At 35.4% G+C, this 15,945-nt stretch overlaps 2 protein-coding genes and 1 non-coding gene across 3 annotated transcripts; 2 read left to right on the plus strand and 1 right to left on the minus strand.

The window, feature by feature from the left end:
- Positions 1-1,733: 1,733 nt before the first annotated feature.
- On the plus strand, positions 1,734-7,590 carry LOC122303020 (probable tRNA (guanine(26)-N(2))-dimethyltransferase 2). The gene is made up of 12 exons (XM_043114551.1): positions 1,734-2,046; positions 2,949-3,248; positions 3,345-3,432; positions 3,700-3,821; positions 4,002-4,141; positions 4,228-4,300; positions 5,119-5,207; positions 5,323-5,428; positions 5,647-5,859; positions 6,249-6,443; positions 6,733-6,810; positions 6,990-7,590. Exons 1-12 carry the CDS (start codon positions 1,924-1,926, stop codon positions 7,245-7,247), a joined length of 1,785 nt encoding a protein of 594 aa, XP_042970485.1. The 5' UTR covers positions 1,734-1,923; the 3' UTR covers positions 7,248-7,590.
- A 1,913-nt stretch (positions 7,591-9,503) lies between these two features.
- Positions 9,504-9,575, plus strand: TRNAD-GUC. The gene has a single exon. It is a non-coding gene; the product is annotated as a tRNA-Asp (tRNA).
- A 699-nt stretch (positions 9,576-10,274) lies between these two features.
- On the minus strand, positions 10,275-13,446 carry LOC122303023 (probable UDP-arabinopyranose mutase 2). Its single transcript, XM_043114553.1, has 4 exons — positions 12,964-13,446; positions 11,235-11,485; positions 10,982-11,150; positions 10,275-10,804 (listed from the first exon to the last, which is right to left on the minus strand). The coding sequence occupies exons 1-4, from the start codon at positions 13,294-13,296 to the stop codon at positions 10,469-10,471; spliced, it is 1,089 nt and encodes a 362-aa protein (XP_042970487.1). The 5' UTR covers positions 13,297-13,446; the 3' UTR covers positions 10,275-10,468.
- Between the last annotated feature and the right edge of the window lie 2,499 nt (positions 13,447-15,945).

Here is a 15,945-nt window from a genome sequence, read left to right on the forward strand (position 1 = left end):
AATGGATAATTTTTGGCTACGCTTTTGCAATGATTCTTAGTGGAATCATTGATCGACGGTTAAAGAATTGCATAGTGCAACGTGAGTCTAGCAATCCCTGAAGGCAATATATTGAACCAATTCAAGTTAGAGATCAAAAAGAAAATAAATAAAATGTTGATGCTTGAAAAATCGCACAACAAGTCGAAAAAGAGAAAGAGTCATTCCCTACCCACCATGACAATTCAGGCTCAATTGGTGTGGTCTAGTGTCCCCAGCAGTGGTTCGGTGCGGCTGTAAGGTATAGGTGTTACATCCATGATAGTAAAAGGAAAATAAGAGTATGGAAAGTAAAGGAAGATTAACACATAGAGTTTATGTGATTTGATATAATGTCTACATCCACAGAGTTTTGAGGATTAGAAATCCATTATAATATTCTTAGTACAGTCTCTCATAACCTCTCATTGTTTACTATACAATAGAGATCTTGAACATGTTTGTTGGAGAAAGTTGGAGCTCCCTTTCAAAACGTTGAAGAAGAGTTAAAGTTGCTATAAAAAAAGAAGAAGAAGAATAAGCCATTTTATGTCGTCTAGACTTCCCCTTTTATCTAATGCCTCTTTTCGCGTGCTCTATATAGTGGTGAGGCGTGTTTTGCTTTGCCTGACTAAACACCCCTCATTTTTTCACTTTCTCCTAACACTGTTTCCCCTGTCTCCTAATACACTCTTCCTCCTTAGCTGTTACTTTCCTCTCTTGTCTTCTAGTAACAGTCTGGTGGGCTAGCCTAGTCTTGAGCTTAGATATTTTACCCCCTCATACAAACTATGAAAGATAAAAATCTAATGAACTTGAGTAAGGAAAGGAAGGCAAGAGAGGTATAGACTTCTCATGAGAACAACTGTCAAATAGGATGGATTCTTTTCCAAATTATCTTGACATGATGGAACTCATGAGATAATGGTCTAGACATGCTACCATTTCCTTAGCATCATGATAATTATCATTGAAGAACTACATAACATCTATAAAAAGATTTTAAAAAGCCTATTCTTATTAATATTATCGATTAATTATAAAAAAAATTTTAAAAAAATAAATTTATAAACTGATATATTTTATTATAATATACCAAATTTACTATGCAGTGAAAATAAACTTGCAATCTAACAGACTACATTAACTTGTATCAATTGTTCAGTTTCCTTATTATTATTGTCAGATTTTCCTCACAAGACTATTGATTTCAAATCAAGTCATAAAAAAAATGCAATAAGTGATATTTTTTTTTTTTTTGATAATCTTGGTAGTCCGGGCCAGCTTACGCGCACCTCGACTAATCTTAAGGGGCCCTGAAGTTAACAACCAGGTAAATCCTCCAGTGGCCCTGAGAGGATTCGAACTAGTGACCATTGAGGAGCAAACCCAAGGCCTAACCAATTGAGCTACCCCTCGGAGTTTAATAAGTGATATTTTGTCCAGATATCACCATATGTTGATGTCAATGATGCATATTGATATAATTTTTGGGTAGATTTTATGAGATTTTTTTTTTTTTTTTTGTTTTCGGGTAAGTAATATTTGTGAGAAATTTTTAGACCATCGATATTTTAGAAATAGAAATTATTAATAATTTGTTAAAAAAAAAAAAAATAGGAGAGAGACAGAGATAGGAATCTTTGAAAGTTTGAGTGACCAGAATAGGGAAAGGGTCCCGTGGAGTAGCTGCCACGCCATAGGGTTTCCACGTAAGTTACATATAAAAGCGCCTCCGTTTCTTGTATCGCTTTCTTCTCCGACCTCTCAAACTCCAGCAGCAAAACCTTAAAAACCAAAACCAGAATAATACGTATCAGTCTCGTACTCTTACGGTCTCTCTGTTCCTTCTCTACTAAACATAAGCAGTAACAGGTACAAGAAGAGGAGCAGAAGAAAATCGATATGCACGAAACTGGAGGTGGAGGAGGAACAATGTCGGTGGATCTCAATGATTACGCTATCATCAAAGAGGGAGAGGCTGAGATTCTCATGCGCAAAAATGAAGTCTTCTACAACCCATCCCAGGTGCCAAAACCTTCTGATTATGTGGTTTTGTGTTGTGTGTTGGGGTTTTTTATGATATTTTTGTGGGTGTTGAGTTTGATATAGGATTCTGACTTGGGACAGTGATGGGTCATTGTTAGTAGTTGCAGAGAGGTGTTTGGTTGCTGATAATTGTGTAGAAGAAATAAATTTTGAATATTGACTTAAGACGAACCAACTCAGTTAAAATCTTCTTCACCCTGAAAGAATGCCCGTGGCAGGGTTTAAACCTTTAATGTTTTAAAATCTGAATTGACGCCCAATTGGTTATTCACCGAGGTTTTGAGAATTATATTAACAGAAAAGAGGACCTTCTGGTTTTGAATGAGAAACGGTTATGGAGTTCAGCAGAAATTCAGTTCGGGACAAAATTATGGGCATAGATTGCCTGTAATATACTAGTGGAAGTGTCAAACTTACATAAGCTAATATGTATCTATACTGCAATGGGGATTACATCAGATCAGCATTTGAGGATATCCTTGCTACGTAAGATTGGATGATGCTGGTCTAAAACTTATATAACCAATTTCTTTTAACCGCACATAATTCCAATCTACGAAGTGTCACCTGGAATGATACTCTGGGAGTTCAATCCTCATGTTGATTTTTCATAAATTTATTTTATATTATTTTATTTGCAACGCATCTTGTTTTCCCATCTTGTTTTCCTTAATACTGAATTATTTACAACCCAATCACTATATCTGTTTCGAACTATAAGCTCATGTGTTCATTTTCCAGTTGTCACCACAAGTACCATTTTGTATTTAGACACGATATGCTATATTTAAAAAATCCCCTTTTATATTTAAAACACTTTAAAAGATGCTACGTTGTATGTACAATTACAGGATTCTAATTATTTCACAATGTTTTATCAGGTTGACAACAGAGATATGTCAATTGCTGTCCTGAGGACATTTATATACAAGCGAAAACAAGAGCAGGAAGCAATTTTGTTGAAAAGAACGAAGGCAGCACAAAAGGCTCCTGAGAAGGATACCACTGAAGCTTCTGGAGCGGCAGCCAATAACGATGTAATGAACAATGAAAAACCTAATGGGGAATGTGAAGTGCCTGAAGATATATCTCAGGATGAACCATGCAGTGTTTCAAAAGAGTCGGCCAAGATCCCTGAAGGAAAAGGACATGGGGAAATGAAGCCACCAAGAGTTCTTGAGGTGTTTCTATGATATTCTGTGATTGATTTCCGGTTCAAATTTTTAATGACTTTTGTTCACTCAGTTTGAAAAGTTTGTTTTCCTGTGACTATACAGGCCTTGGCAGCTTCTGGATTGAGATCTCTTAGATATGCTCGTGAAGTAGAAGGGATAGGCCAAGTTGTGGCACTAGACAATGACAAAGGTGGGTACCCTTGTATAATGCTAATTTTTCTGGAAAAGCCCCTGGTTATTTGTAGACCTGAAAGGACATATATTTGTGGACCCTAGTGACTAGACTGAAAGAACTGGATAGGATAGAATACCTGTTTCTATACACAAACATTTGTTTGAATATTGCATGCAAGTGTCCAACCTTCGGATAATTCTGCTGCTATATCATTTATGTGCATGATTTTGCCTAAATGAAACTTGGCATCATAATTTTTGTTGTAATCATTTGTTCTTTCAGTGTCTGTTGAAGCTTGCAAGAGAAATATTAAGTTCAATGGCTCAGTAGCTTGTTCAAAGGTGGAAGCACATCTTACTGATGCTCGTGTATTTATGCTTACCCATCCAAAAGAATTTGACGTGGTATGTAGAAGCTATATTTTTCCTTTATGAATCCAAGGTTTTTCTGAATATTCTCCCGGAATTCACCTATCAGCCATATTTCTTGTTATGATATATTATTGAATTGTGACTTGGCTTCGTCTTTATCACCATTTCCCAATGAGCCAGTACTCATAGTGTTTATTTCCATCTGTATTTCAGGTTGATCTTGATCCCTATGGTGCACCTTCTATGTTCTTGGATTCTGCAGTTCAATCAGTTGTTGATGGGGGCATGCTAATGTGTACTGCAACTGATATGGCAGTACTATGTGGGAGTAGTGGGGAGGTTTGCTATTCCAAGTAAGATTTTGTACTTGTCTTGCCTTTAGTTGAACAATGGTTTTGGATTACTAGGCTTAGGATTTACCAACTTCTTGTGATATTAGATATGGTTCCTATCCATTGAGAGGGAAATACTGCCACGAAATGGCCTTGAGGATTCTTCTTGCCTGCATTGAGGTATTGCCATGCCCTTGAAAGGAATATAGACAATGTCGAGAAAATTAATTCTTGCATCTCTTTCTTTTAATTTTGAACCAGAAACAAAGAGAATTGATATGGTATTGTCTCAACATATTTGCTTAAATGTTTTTAAAACTCTTGACAAATTTGTGGGCTGTTTGAGTTGTACAACAAATTTGTGGGCTAATCTCTTTGGTATTCATGAAAACTTTGCTCACTTTGTGCTTAGTAAGTGCTGTTCCATCTGCTATACCGTTGTTCCTTGCCTTCTCTTAAAACCCCAAATGTAAATGCACTTCACTTCTTCATAACTAATTGCTTCTGCTGTATGGTTCAACTTATGTGATCATCATGATCATCTGTTTGAAAAGGCCAAGAACTCAACCATAATATGTTAGACTAGAGTTCTGCCAAGAGAACATATATGGGATGATAATTTTTCTTGTGATGGTTTGAGCAGTTCTTATTCTAACTTCAAATCTCTTAAGATTATGAAAGTTGCTGCAATGGTATTCTAATCAAGTCTTTAGTGATTTAGCATTGCCATCATTAGTTTTCTTTAGGCTTCTGTTTTTGTTTGGCTTGTGGCTTGTGGCTCTGGTAGAGATTCTTACTGTCACTCATCTCATTCCCAGTAATGGTCTATTAGGATTGCATGCCCCCCTCCATGCGTGCCCATGTTGTCACTCATCTCATGTTGAGAAGCATTTACAGCAATGAAATAATTTTTATATAAAAATAAATTTACCTGTTATTGCACAGACAAATCTTATGCGTGTGTTAATGCTTTGTTCGTATTTTTCTCTAAATTGCAGAGCCATGCAAATCGGTACAAGCGGTACATTGTTCCTGTGCTATCTGTCAAGATGAACTTTTATGTCCGGGTTTTTGTTCGCATTTACACGTATGTGGCTAACCTATTTTGAATGAATTCAATAATAGCTGGTATCACTTTATGGTATAATTACTAGGATAAGATGATGCTTCTATTAACTTGGAGCTGACCTTATTTGCTGCAGTTCTGCGAGTGCAATGAAAAATACTCCCCTTAAGCTTTCATATGTTTATCAGTGCACTGGTTGTGATTCTTTTCATCTTCAGCCCATCGGGAGGACAGTTTCCAAGGTGCTCACATCTTGATTTCATATGATATCGGTGCCAGTAATTTTTTGTTGACATGGGTGTAGCTTAACACCACATTTGTCTATACATTAATGAAAATAATCTAAGATGATAATGTTTGAGTGCTTAAACAAATCTTCAGATTATATATATATATTCACTCAGTTCAAAATTTTGACAATGCTCTGATTTCATCCTTTTGTTTTCCCCTCTCCTCCTAGAACAACAGCGTAAGACATCTACCTGGGTTTGGTCCTGCTGCTCCTCAAGAGTGTAGCGACTGTGGGAAGAAGTTTAACATGGGTGGGCCTATATGGTCTGCTCCAATCCATGATCAAGAATGGGTAGCTTCCATACTTGCAGATGTGAAATCTATGAAGGACAGGTATCCTGCTTATGATCGCATCTCTGCTGTATTGACAACAATATCAGAGGTGTGTTATTTTCTTTGGCCACTTGTCATATCTTTCCTGTTATTTTATACAAGAGACTGGTTGGTTATTCTCAAGTTATAAAGGAGATTGGTGTCTAGTTCGCACCACATCTACATATGCCTCATCCAAAGACACTACACATTTTTTGTTTTTTTTAAATATCTTTAACGAATGTATGGAAGGTCCCCACTTAAAGTTCAATAATCCTTGGATATTTAATTTTGCCCAGTTTGGCGCAGAATACTAGGAAATTGGATATTTAGATTTTGTGTCAGAGAGTGCTACTTGTGGGTGGTGTTGGATAACTTTTCAGTTGATGATCTCCTATTCGTTATGACAGTCATCATACATATATATAAATTCTAATTCCATGGGCATACTTTCTGTAGGAACTGCCTGATGTTCCTCTATTTCTGAGTCTGCACAACCTTTGTGCCACACTGAAATGCACCTCTCCATCAGCAGTAATATTCCGTTCAGCTGTGATCAATGCTGGATATCGTATATCTGGAACTCATGTGAATCCGTTGGGGCTGAAATCAGATGCTCCCATGGATGTCATTTGGGACATAATGCGCTGCTGGGTAAGACTTCACTTTCACTGTCTTATCTTTTAAAACATGCATGCAGTCTGAGACATTCATTTATTTAGGTCCATGTACTTTAGTTTTTGTTCTTCTGATTTTGTATATGCATTCTCTAAGCGGTTAAAGTCATTGAATTTCGTGTTTTCATGTCATTTGCTCGAATAGTTTTAGACCCAAGCTGCACTAGAAATTTCTTGATATTATTTATTCTAAATAGTGTGTTAATATGAGCATTTCTAGAGTGACGGTATCGGATATTGACTACGTGGTTTCCTTTGGTTTCCAGGTAAAAAATCATCCAGTTAAAGTTCAACCACCAGATCTGCCAGGAAGTGTGATACTTGCCAAGGAGCCAGTTCTTCAAGTAAGCGACACCTCCCAAGTTGCAGTTATTTCATCTTATACTTATTTTCTATTGCTAATGGCATCTAATTCACTTATTTACCGTTAGACTACATTTAAAATACATATACCTGTTATGAGTGTTGCGCATGTGCGTGAACTTTTAGTCACAGAAAATCTCCCTCGCTCTTTCTTGGACAGGCTAATTTTGCTCGGGCTGTTGCTTCTCTTAGCAAAGCACAAGCCAAGAAGGTCACACGCTTCCTTCCCAATCCTGAAAGACATTGGGGCCCAAAGCTGAGAGCAGGTCGTCAAATAACCAGCAAGCACGTCTCTCTTTTGGGTCCCCAGGCATTGAATGTTGCTATTAACCACGAAGAAGGTGAAGAGCGTGGTGCCAAGCGTCAAAAGACAGAGGAACCCAACTTTCTTGGAAGTATTCCTACAGACCAAGCCTGACTAGAGCTTTTGTCAACTCTCCCATTATTAAAACAAAAAAAAAAAAAAAAAAAGAAAGTGAAGAAGAAGAAGAAGAAGTGGAAAAAGAAAAAGAAAAGTATGCTGTCGGTGCTCCCCTTTCTCTTACCTTTTAAATGTGTTTTTTCTATTTTTGTTGGGAAGAGAGAGTGAGAGATATCCCAAGAAATGCCCCACAGTTTAATAGAATTGTGGGGGAAAGTGGAATTGAGAAACTCTGGTGACATTAGAAGTGAATTTGATGCAATTTTGAAGTTTTTGAGATGTATGATGTAAAAAGTTCATTTCTTAAATTTACTGGAGTTCTTGGATTTGGTATTCGAAATATAGTTGTTCCAACTCGTTTGCATACGCAATGTTAGGCGCCATTTGGATTTAGAGATTATCTTAACTCATTTCAACTTAAAAATAAAAAGAAATTCGTCTCATCTAATCATTAATTTTTTTTTCAAATTTTCATGTTAAATCTAATAAATAATTTATTTTTTTCAAATTTTAAAATAATAATAATATTTTAATAAGAGTTTATTTAATTTTTATTTTAATTTATCTCATCTTAGAGCACTAGCATTGATTTCATCAAAACTTAATATATCTTTAAATTTTAATGAATTTATTTAAAATGAACCTGTATTGGATTTATCAAAGGGGTCTTTGAGAAATTTTGAGCTACAGTATTTGTTGTTTTTCCTGTAAATTTAAAAATCTATTATTCCATATTCAAATTAATATTATTCTAATTTTAATAGGCAATGGTTTTATTTTATTTTATTCTAAATTAGTTGGGAATCAATTATTTAAATACTAAATTAAATTATTAATGTACATATAGTTAGTATAATTACAAAATATAAAGAAAAAAAATTAAAAATATTATTATTAAAAAAATAATATCATATTATTATTTTGATGAATCTAATGGTGAATTCAATGTAGAATTATAGATATGAAGGTTTTGGATTTATGAAAAATTTGTACTTTTTATCAAATTTTGAAAATATTCAAAATTTGATGAGACCAATGCTAGTGCTCTTAACTTGCTATCCAAATGGTACCTTAAGATTGCGTTTGAATGTTGAAATGAGTTGAGTTCTTTATGAATAGTAGTGAGTTGAAATAGTAGAGTGAGTTTTGTATATCCCCTCTAAGATGAGTGTAAGTCTCACATATAAAAAAGTGTTAAGTTTAAAAAGATTGTAGGTCCATGTATAAAACGATATTGATTTGAGTGGTGTTTAATAATTTAAAAATTATGTATTTAGACATTAAACTAAGCTTAAATTTAAATTTAATTAAGATGAATTCAGCTGTTTTCATATTCTAAACGTAGTCTAAGAGTGGAATGTTGTATAAGACCCGTGAAAATCACGTGCTTTCATATCCCTTGAATCAAATGGTTGGTTATTTTCTGTGGAGGTGAGACCAAATCATTCGCTTAGCATGGAGTTCATCCTACCCTCTTAAAACTAAATGAAATCAAATAGCTCATTATCCAACGTTGGTTTCACGCTTTGAAAAAGTAATGTTAAATACAATATTAATTGTATAAGTACTGTGAACTCATTTTGAAAAAAAAATAATAAATAAAATTATTTTTATATAAATTTTATATTTATTCACTTTTTTCAAAAGGAGTACGCATGCTTGCCTAGGGATGTAGTCGGTCCAGTCCGGTCCAGTCGGTTCATGAATATTTTTTTCCTATTTTTTCTTTTTTTGACAAAAAAATAATTGAATTAGTAAAATTAATATTAAGGCTCATTAGCATTTTATATATGATTAATTAATATTAAATAATTTTATTGTATATGTGGTCAATGGTGATCCATTAGATAAAAATTACATAATTAGCTTACACAACTATTATATAAAATAATATTATATTATATATATAATATTTTAAAAATATATATACATTAAGTTGGTCTTAGTCTGATCCGGTCTTAAAAATCAACACTCCAAAAAAACCTACACTTGTGCACTGAATGACAAACCATTTTATTGACATAAGCCCGCACATTAAACATCATACTTTTTTTTTTAAAAAAATTGGGTTTATTTTTCTTAAATTAATTGAATTCTTCTACTCATTATTTATATGAAAAACATTTGAAAAAAAAAAGTGGCGTGTAATGTGTAGGCTTATGTTTAAAAATTTTTTTGTGAAATTCGTACGGAAAGTTTAAGGATAACCTTGACAATATGTTAAATTGCTATAGGTTATTTCCCTATCAACAAGTCGTTGTAGTATAGTGGTAAGTATTCCCGCCTGTCACGCGGGTGACCCGGGTTCGATCCCCGGCAACGGCGTACTTTTGGTATTTTTGTCAATTTTGTTGGAAAAACTTCAATCGACAATCCCTCTGTCATTGAGAAACAAAATTTTTCCCTCCGTCGTTTCGAAGCCTCAAAATAACATTATGGGCTGAGTCTTTTAATTGTCACATCGCATGAAGCTACGTAAAAAGTTTGTTTTTGTTTTTGTTTTTAGTCATGTCTTTTTCTTCTCCTCACAATGCAATCCGGAACTTTGCAGCTACTATGTAACAGCTATCTAGGATGGAAGCCCTGCTGCTGCTCTAGCGTTGGTTAGGATTTCACTTGCATTTCCTTTTGTATTTATGATGAACTGAAATTTGATACATTTGCGTAACCTTGCAAAAATACGCGGTATTGACTGGAACATTGTGATACATTATATGAGAAGATTCCTTGTAGTGCTCTCTTCTGAAGTTTTCAAGACCGGCGACAGTTTTACTATTATAAATTGACCCCTAGGCTGTTGAAAAGTCCCATTTAGATCCCTTCTGGAGACTTTGAATTTGAATTTTCCACTTTCTCCTTAGGAGTAAGTTGGACATCAAATGGCCTTCTCACTTCAAGATTCAAATCCCACCATCTTTTATAAAGGCTAGCTAATGATCATTGGCAAGAGGAGGAAACAGACACCTATGCCACTAACTTTTGTCAATCACAGTCACTAGCATAGCAACCCTAGGAAGAAATCAATGGTAAATCAACTGGAGTATTTTATTGCTCTAAAACTCATACCATGAAGTTTATAAATAAAATTACACCCAACAATCTGCATATCCGAAATAGGTCAGAGAGAAGATATTTAATAGCACAATGACTAAGACTACTGATAGTTCCAACAACTCTTGTAGTAAAATAATGGTATTCGCTGTCGATCAAAATTTCTTTTAAGCCTTCCCATTGGGAAGCTTAGCTGAATCCCCACCTGGGTTTAGTTCATCCCAAGCTTCAATCCATGTGACCATGGCGTCTGCCAGCTTGTCAAAGTAGGGATCTACCTTGCCAAGCTTTTCCTTAACCTGCTTGGACAATTCAAGGTAGCAGTTCTGAACAGAGGTGCAGTCTTTTGGAAGGACAGCTGATTGGAAGAATGGGATGATCTCCTCCTGCCAGAAGATGCCTTTGTATTCCTTCCTCAGATTCACAAATGGGTTACTGGCTTTGCTGTGCCAGATATAGGGCAGACCGGTCTTGACTCCCAATCCCAAATGGTCGCATATCACCTAAATAACAGTCAATGAGGTATCTGTTAGTCGTTCCATGACTTTTTAAAAGGTTGAAGGAAGACAAAATTTGGGTTTTATGAACACTTCACAATCAGGCCTGAGGCGGGGAAAAAATGACAATAGAAGGTAAACAATAAGTGACATGCAGAGAATCAAAAGAGAATGAGAGTAGACCTTCATGCACCAGCCAGCCCACATATCATCATAACGTCCAATAGGCTGACCATCACCCATGAGACCAAAGTACATTGCTGGACCAATAAGCTCACGATCGAATGCTAAATTCATACCACACATGGGGAACAAGGTTCCCTTGGGGATTGTCAGGACTGCATCCACATACCTACATGAAAAAAGGGTATAATCCTTAGGATTATGCTAGAAAAGTAGAAACTAAAATTTGCTGGTTATTGAGCACACTGCCAACCTAGTGTTCCTCTCGAGAGGCTTCACGAGCTGTGTCGGTGCATCATAATCTGGGATGTTGAGCCAGAGGCCATGAGAAACAGCCGTTTTGGCTCCCTCACGAAGGCTAAAAGGGTATCCACGGACAAAATCTGCACCTTCACGGAAAGGATCATACAGTGTATTGAAAAAATGAGGGGTGGATGGGCAGAGGAGGTTCTTGATGTGCTGCTCAAGGGCGTTAATTAATTTTCCAGATGGATCTTTTGCAACCTAAGCATCAGTAAATTTCCACATCAATATGTTGAGTGGGGAAAAATTATTTCAACATTTTTTAATAGGTTTTAATATATGCAACATGAAATAGAACCTAAACTCAAACTATTTTAAATCCTCAAGCTTTAAAGAGAAAAATCAGATTAAAAAGTACAAAGTGTCAAGAAGACATTAGATATTAAAAAAAAAATTAGGGGCAGATTAAATAATTTCAGTTTGAGTTAAGGTGCATTAGCATAGTAAATTATCAAACTAAAGAGACGGTCTAGCATTTTCAGCCAGGTGAAGGAGCTCAGAGGACAGATTAGTCGAGATTCAAAATACAGTTATGGAGCTATCACTTAGCATGGAACACAACAACAAATCAATGAGACTGGTTCTAGCCTAATTGAGAGAGAGTAGAAACGAGAGATTCAAAAATCTTGAGAAACACAATCATGCAATTAGTATTGATTTATGATAGTGGTCTCATAAGTACGTCTCAGCATTTTGAAATCCCAAAGCTGGTCCACAAATTGTAAGATCCATCAAAGCAAAGAGTGGCAAGTATAATGAAATTCAGTCCTTTTAGTAAAAGAGCATGGCAATTGGGCTGAATGCGGTATGTTGTCACCCAGTTAGATCGCAACAACACAGCTAGATACAATCATAAAAAAGTGAAAAAGATATACGGCTGTAGATCTAAGACAAAGACTAATACAATCATAAGGGCTACATCTCACCAATATTCCAAAGGTATAAATTGATTCCGTTTAGGAGATTCTTGACAACTGTCCGTCGGTACAGAGCCAAAATTAAGATAGATCCATATAAAGAAGCTCCGAATCTCACAAGACCGTGCCATGAAAACAGGATCTATCTAATGAGATTATAGCTTGATTAATCTAGATTGTAAGAAGGCCTTCAAAGCTAAAAGTCTACCATGTACATACGTCGTTAGCGCAATGAGAGGACAGCAAAATTACAAAGTTTGAAATATACCTCTGCAGGGCTCATTCGACATAGAGTTAAGAACTTATTTTTAATTAAAGATTCTGTTAAAATAAAAGAAGTTCCGAACAATCTAGTTCAAGAATTTGAATTCCATCGAATTCAGATTGGAGATATAGATTCACGCAAACATTAATCTTGATGCACGCGAAACAACCGTCTTCGTTTGTGTCTTTGTGAAGCTCAAAATAAAAATTGCAGATCAAAACATAATAATCTCGAGCTAAATTCGCATCCATACAGATCCATGCTACCGCTACAATGACAGAATTTGCAGATGGCAACACATCAAGAGGCTAATGAATAAAACACATACACATGCAGGATGCAGCACAAGCAAAATGGGAAAATAACAACACCCAGAAATCAAATCAGCCACATTTCTGTAAAAGCAAGACAAGTGGGATACAAAACGCCATAAATGAAATAACTTTTTTCTTTTTGATGAAAAGAAGCAATGCTCCTACCATAAATCAAGAACTTACAAAGCAGTCGTCGTCAATTGTGAAGATATACTTCTTCTTAGACACCATGTAGCCAAAGCAGCGGCAAGCAGAGTCCTTGAAGGAAATGCAGGAGGCCTTAGGACCCAGAATCCTGTTGATGTCATTGCGGTTATAAAGCTCGTAGTCAAAGCCATCCGGGACGTTGATGGTCTTTGAAGGATCGCCATCTTGGACGATGATGAGGTGGTAAGGCTCAAAGAATGGCCTCCACATCTCGAGGAAGTCCAGGTTCCTGATGGTAGGGATCACAATGTCAAGCTCATCTTTCAGCAGCGGTGTTGGGGCATGCGAAGAAGCTTCGACGGCAGCCATAGCAGAGAGACAAAGAAGGAGAAGAGAGTGAGTAAAGGTAGGTTTGAAAGATAGAGGAGGGAGAGTTTGTGAGGGAATATAAGTTGCAGGAGTACGTGGTGGCACGTGCGAAGCCGGGGAGATCGGCACGAGTGAAGCGTTAAAGGAGAGACGTGTCTGAATTTCTAAGGTTTTCGGACTTTTTCAAAGGCTGCCGGTGTGTGCAAAGATACAAAAGACGAGAGGGACAGAGAGGTTGTCTGAAGCAGAAGTTCCAACCTTCCAAGCACTTGATGTCTACCAGTTCTTACCATTTCTTTGGCTCATCACTTAATTCGTAGTCAATGGTTATAGAATGTAACATCATGTTTTAAAGGATGACAGTTTTTCAGAATTTATTTTCTTTCCTTTAGAGATAATATCATCCTTAATGTGATTATTAGTTTTAATTAGATAATTATGATTTGATATTATGTCTAACAATTTTTCCATTTTTGCTTACACTCTCCTCTTTCTTAGTTTTATTAGTGTATATTGAACATTTAAAACCTCCATTTTGAGTGTAATATAAGGTGATCATTCAAATGACTTTAGGTGAGCTGGATTGATTTTCTTCCAATAAAAAATGATTTTTCTTCCAAAAAATAGTTGATTTTCTTGATAGAAGAGATTGTCAAATATGGACTAGAGAAAATTCTCAAGGCCTCTCAAGGGAGGTAGACCTATTTTAATGAAACTTCCTTCTGCGTATTCAGTCCAAACTTTGATCACATCATACAGCTGGAAGGGAAAAAGTTGGCATATTGATAGTTTTTGTTCAATCTTAATCATAGAGACACGGTGCTTTTGAATCTTTTAATGCTGAAAAAGAAAGTTTCAGGGATTAGGAAGTTACACGTGTATATACACTTTTTCCCTGCGTTTATTAGTGACCCGGGGAGACGTACCCCCCAATTTAATACTGTTTTTATTATATATATATATATATATAGTCGTGGAAGGAGGTCATATATAACCAGCAAGAGGGTGTGGCAATTGTAATATCGATACAAATTAATTATATAAAAATAATATATAAATTGATATGATTTGATATAATATGTTTGAGATATTTTAATTATAAAAAAATTATATAAAAAGAAATTTATAAATTAATATAATTTGATATAATATATTTAATTATAAAATAAATTTAATAGATTATATAAAATTATTTCAATTTATAATTTTATTTTGATGTATTGTCTTTATTTAAGGAGCAGTTCTCTGTTCGTAACGAAGATCTGAGAGCTGTAAATTTTATAAAGATTGCATTGAGGGTTGTGCCTTATTAGAGTATTGGTAATGAGTTATTTATCTTTATTTTCATCTTTACATTTGAAGAATATATTCTTAAAATGATCTATATTGATTTATTCATATCTATAATTATAAATAATTTTGTATAGTCCTTATTCAAAGATGAAGACCTCATTTTTCCTCTTTAAATTATATTTTATTATTTTTTCTCTCTCCTCCCAACTCTCTCTTTTCTCTTTTTTTTTTTAATTATTTGATAAAAAATACATAATTCAATATAAAAATTTTTCTTCATATTTAAAATTAATCTTTAAAATATATAATTTTAAATATAAAAATAAAAAATCTATTGTTAATGCTCTTATGGATTGACCAAGGCAAATATAGTGAGGCTCACGACGTTGGGCTAACAGCCCAACACTCCAATACTTTATCCACGTTCTTCCATGTACTTGTATCAGACATTGTGAGCGACACACGATTAATTGATGAAGTTCACGTGGCTCCACTCGTTTACATCACGAGTTATTTTATTATTAAGTTTGTGAGTAGAATGCATTTTTTTCATATTTAAATTTTAAAATTTATCTTTAAATTAAAAAATATTATCTTAAAAAGTGACTCCCAGTTTGTAATATCATCAACCTGCCATGGAGCTCAGAGGGAATGGTCACTCCATCTTGTTTAGGTGATTAACATATGCTGATAATGATTAAGATTTATAATTATTTTTTAGCATGTATCATTTGTGAATACTGAGATAATAGATGTATGATTGATGCGATCAATTTTAATCATTTTATTTAAAAGAATGATTGTGAATGAAACAGTATATCTGAAAATCTAAGGGATGCAATCCTGTGATGCCAGACCAAATGGAACTCATTCGTGGATGCACGATTCCTTTTGCTCTTTGAAAGTAGAAGTTGCCATCAATATTCAATAACGCCAACTTCGTGGCGACTTGATTGAAACCCAGGAGGGAGAGCAGGTGCGGCATGCATGGCCTTCGTCTTTTAGCTGAAAAAGACTCGGGCCGCGACAGGACAGGAGAGCTAAAGCTATGTCCCGGGCCAACACTACGTTGATAAGAATAAGATGACCCATGCGTGGTGTTGTTGGGCACAAGATGGCTGAAACTATCTGCATGCTCCTTTGTGGTTCTGGCTTTTTTACTACTACGTACAACCCATCAATTGTTCGAGCTCGCGTTTTGCCTAAATTACTCACAATTCTAGGCCGCCCGGCCAGCCACACAGCCTCCCCGCTTATCTCACAACTACGCCTAGTCATTCAAGAATCTTTCCTACTCTTGATTATCTTTTTGTCCTCTGTTTACAAACAAAATCAATTTTGCTTAGGGGACCCTTT

The sequence above is a fragment of the Carya illinoinensis genome, chromosome 3 (assembly GCF_018687715.1).
Source record: "Carya illinoinensis cultivar Pawnee chromosome 3, C.illinoinensisPawnee_v1, whole genome shotgun sequence".
Lineage (NCBI taxonomy): Eukaryota > Viridiplantae > Streptophyta > Magnoliopsida > Fagales > Juglandaceae > Carya > Carya illinoinensis.